Source organism: Aegilops tauschii, chromosome 3, assembly GCF_002575655.3.
Source record: "Aegilops tauschii subsp. strangulata cultivar AL8/78 chromosome 3, Aet v6.0, whole genome shotgun sequence".
Lineage (NCBI taxonomy): Eukaryota > Viridiplantae > Streptophyta > Magnoliopsida > Poales > Poaceae > Aegilops > Aegilops tauschii.
This window is the reverse complement of record NC_053037.3, coordinates 601,585,380-601,588,046: the sequence shown is the minus strand read 5'-3', so window position 1 is coordinate 601,588,046 and position 2,667 is coordinate 601,585,380. Positions and strand designations below refer to the sequence as shown.

Below are 2,667 nucleotides of genomic sequence, written 5' to 3'. Positions count from 1 at the left end.
TAGATAGCGAGTGATCATCGTCGATCCAGAAGCGAAGATCTCCCTCCCTCCGTCCCACAGGAATTTTCAGAGCCCCACACCGCACCCCCAACGCAAGACTTAAAAATCCCTGTGCCCCCTCCGTCATGGTAGGCATTACAAAAGTGCTAGAAAATCACCAAGGAAAACAAAATAAAGGTGCCATGTAAAGGAAAGGGGGAAAGAGAGAGAGAGAGAGAGAGAGAGAGAGAGAGAGCGGAGATGGGCTAGCAGCAGCGGCTAGATTGATGGGCCCTGTCAGGCAGGTACTATATAGGCAGCTAGAGCTAGAGGAGCTAGTAGAGGTAGAGTGAGCTCGCGGTGCTTGGAAGAGTTGGAGATAGCGAGAGGGAGGGGGTGGCCGGCCGGCGCGCGCAAGTAGCAATTGGGGCGATAGAGACGCCGCAGCCTAGCTAGTGCACTCGCCATCCATCCGTCCGTCCATCCATCCGTCTGCGACTCTCTTTCGAGGAGGAGAGGAGAAGAAGCTCCCAGTCCCACCACAGCCTCAGCCTGAGCCTCCGCTGCTACTGCGTCAGAGAGAGTCGTAGCATCAGCGCTAGTGGAGGATTTTTATTCCCCCGGATCGGCGGCGTAGGATCCGCTCAGCAGCCACTACGGGTAGCAGCAGTAGCTTCTAGGCGGCGGCCGGCGGATTCGGAGGGGCGGCGGTATTTTTAATCCCGATCCCCGCCGCGGAATTCGCTGGGTATAAGTGTGGCTTCGGGCCGGCGCTTCCCGTCCGACACCGGCGCCTTCGCGGACTGGGTCGCGTCCTCCGCCGCGGCCGCCGCCGCCGCGGGGGGCAGCAGGGGGGACGACCTCTCGCTCGGCTTCAATGCCGGCGCCGCCGCGGCCGCGGCCGCGGCCGCCTCCGGCGCCGCGCTGGGGGCCGGGCTCTGGGGCCCGGCGTCCGCGTCCTCCTCGTCCCCCGCCTCGCGCCAGGCGGCCCTGAACTACGGCATGGCGGCCGGCGACGTGGGGATGGTGGTGGTCGCCCCTGCGGCCTCGTTCCACCACACGCACCACCATCACCACCACCACGACGCGGCCGCCGCGGCCGCTGCCTCCGACGCCATCTTCCCGCTGCTCTCCGCGGGCTCCTGCGTGCTCGACCCCGAGGCGGCCAAGGCCGCGGCCGCCAGCGGCGGCATCCAGTTCTGGCAGTCCGCGCAGCACCATCAGCAGCAGCACTCGCCGTCGGCCGCGGGCGGCGGCGGCGGCAACCCTAACCCTAGCCTCGGCCCCTTCTACCTCAAGAAGCCCTTCCCGATGCTCGACACCGGCGGCGACGGGTCCTCCGGCTCCGGCACCACCACCTGCCAGGACTGCGGCAACCAGGCCAAGAAGGACTGCACCCACAGCCGCTGCCGCACCTGCTGCAAGAGCCGCGGCTTCGACTGCTCCACGCACGTCAAGAGCACCTGGGTCCCCGCCGCCCGCCGCCGCGAGCGCCAGCACCTCGGCGGCTCCGCCTCGTCCCCCGCCACCGCCTCCACCGCCGCGGGATCGAAGAAGCCTCGCCTCCTCTCCTCCCAGCAGGCCACCACGTCGTACACCTCCACCTCCAACGCCACCACGCCGCGCAGCTACGACACCACCTCCAGCCATCAAGGTTTGTAACAACGCCGCCCACCACGGCGACGTATCCTCTTCACGCTCACGCGTGCGTAATTCGAGACAGTTCGCTCAACATCTGCCATGTGTGCTGCAGACGCATCGTTCAGGGGGAACCTGCCGCGGCAGGTGCGCGCGCCGGCGGTGTTCAGGTGCGTGCGCGTGACGTCCGTCGACGACGGCGAGGACGAGTACGCGTACCAGGCCACGGTGACCATCAACGGCCACGTCTTCAAGGGCTTCCTCTACGACCAGGGCGTGGACGACGGCCGCGCCAGCAATGACATCGACTCGAGCACCGGCGGCGCCGTGCCCAACATGTCCGAGCTCCACCTCGGGGGCGGCGGCAATGCCGCGAGGGGAGGCGGGGGTTCCTCCTCGATGGCGCCTTCCGACATGTACGGCGGCGTTGGCGCCGGAGGAGCAGGCGGAGGGGGAGGAGGCCAGCACATACTCGGCGGCGGGTCCAGCTATGGTAACACCATGAACTGAGCCGAGCTGCTAGAAGAGTAAGGTCACATAGTAGATCATTACTACAGTACCATTCTTTCCTTTCTTCTCTTCATTGCTAGTAAGTACAAACCTGTCAACCCTCTCATGGCCGGGGTGCAATGCAATGCATGGTGTTCGCCATTAATTTGTTCATGCTGTATGACATCAAGTGTTAATCGTTCTTAGTCTAGTCCAGTCCAGTCCAGTCCTCCTAGTAGCACCAGTTCCTTAATTTTCTAGCAGTACTAATGTACTCTTAGAGAAGAATAATTGTCAATTAGGAATGTTAAACAAGATAATGCAAGATGAAATCAACACTAGTAGTACTTTGCACAATGAATTGATCAGGTTATTGCCTGCTGGTTTTGTCCAATTGGTTTGCTCTTGTCTCATGCTTTGCTTATGTTCCCAATGCCTGCCTTTCCATATATGGGGATGTGTTCAGGGGTGCAAACCATGTAGGCCGTGGGTGCCATTTCGAGCAGGCAGGGATCCAGAGGCGTGCACTGTTCAGGCTTCTCTCCTGCTGATAGATAGATA

The 2,667-nt window shown here is 62.2% G+C and overlaps 1 protein-coding gene across 1 annotated transcript; it reads left to right on the top strand.

Annotated features, from left to right (window-relative positions):
- The first annotated feature begins 320 nt into the window (after positions 1–320).
- LOC109768574 (uncharacterized) lies at positions 321–2,467 on the top strand. Its single transcript, XM_020327312.4, has 2 exons — positions 321–1,633; positions 1,733–2,467. The coding sequence occupies exons 1-2, from the start codon at positions 982–984 to the stop codon at positions 2,125–2,127; spliced, it is 1,047 nt and encodes a 348-aa protein (XP_020182901.1). The 5' UTR covers positions 321–981; the 3' UTR covers positions 2,128–2,467.
- The last annotated feature ends 200 nt before the right edge of the window (positions 2,468–2,667 follow it).

Excerpts from the sequence above, each read along its gene's own strand:
- LOC109768574 (XM_020327312.4), top strand. The coding sequence starts at position 982 with ATGGCGGCCGGCGACGTGGGGATGGTGGTGGTCGCCCCTGCGGCCTCG. Across the intron at positions 1,634-1,732 it reads CACCACCTCCAGCCATCAAG|ACGCATCGTTCAGGGGGAAC; the intron begins GTTTGTAACAAC and ends TGTGTGCTGCAG.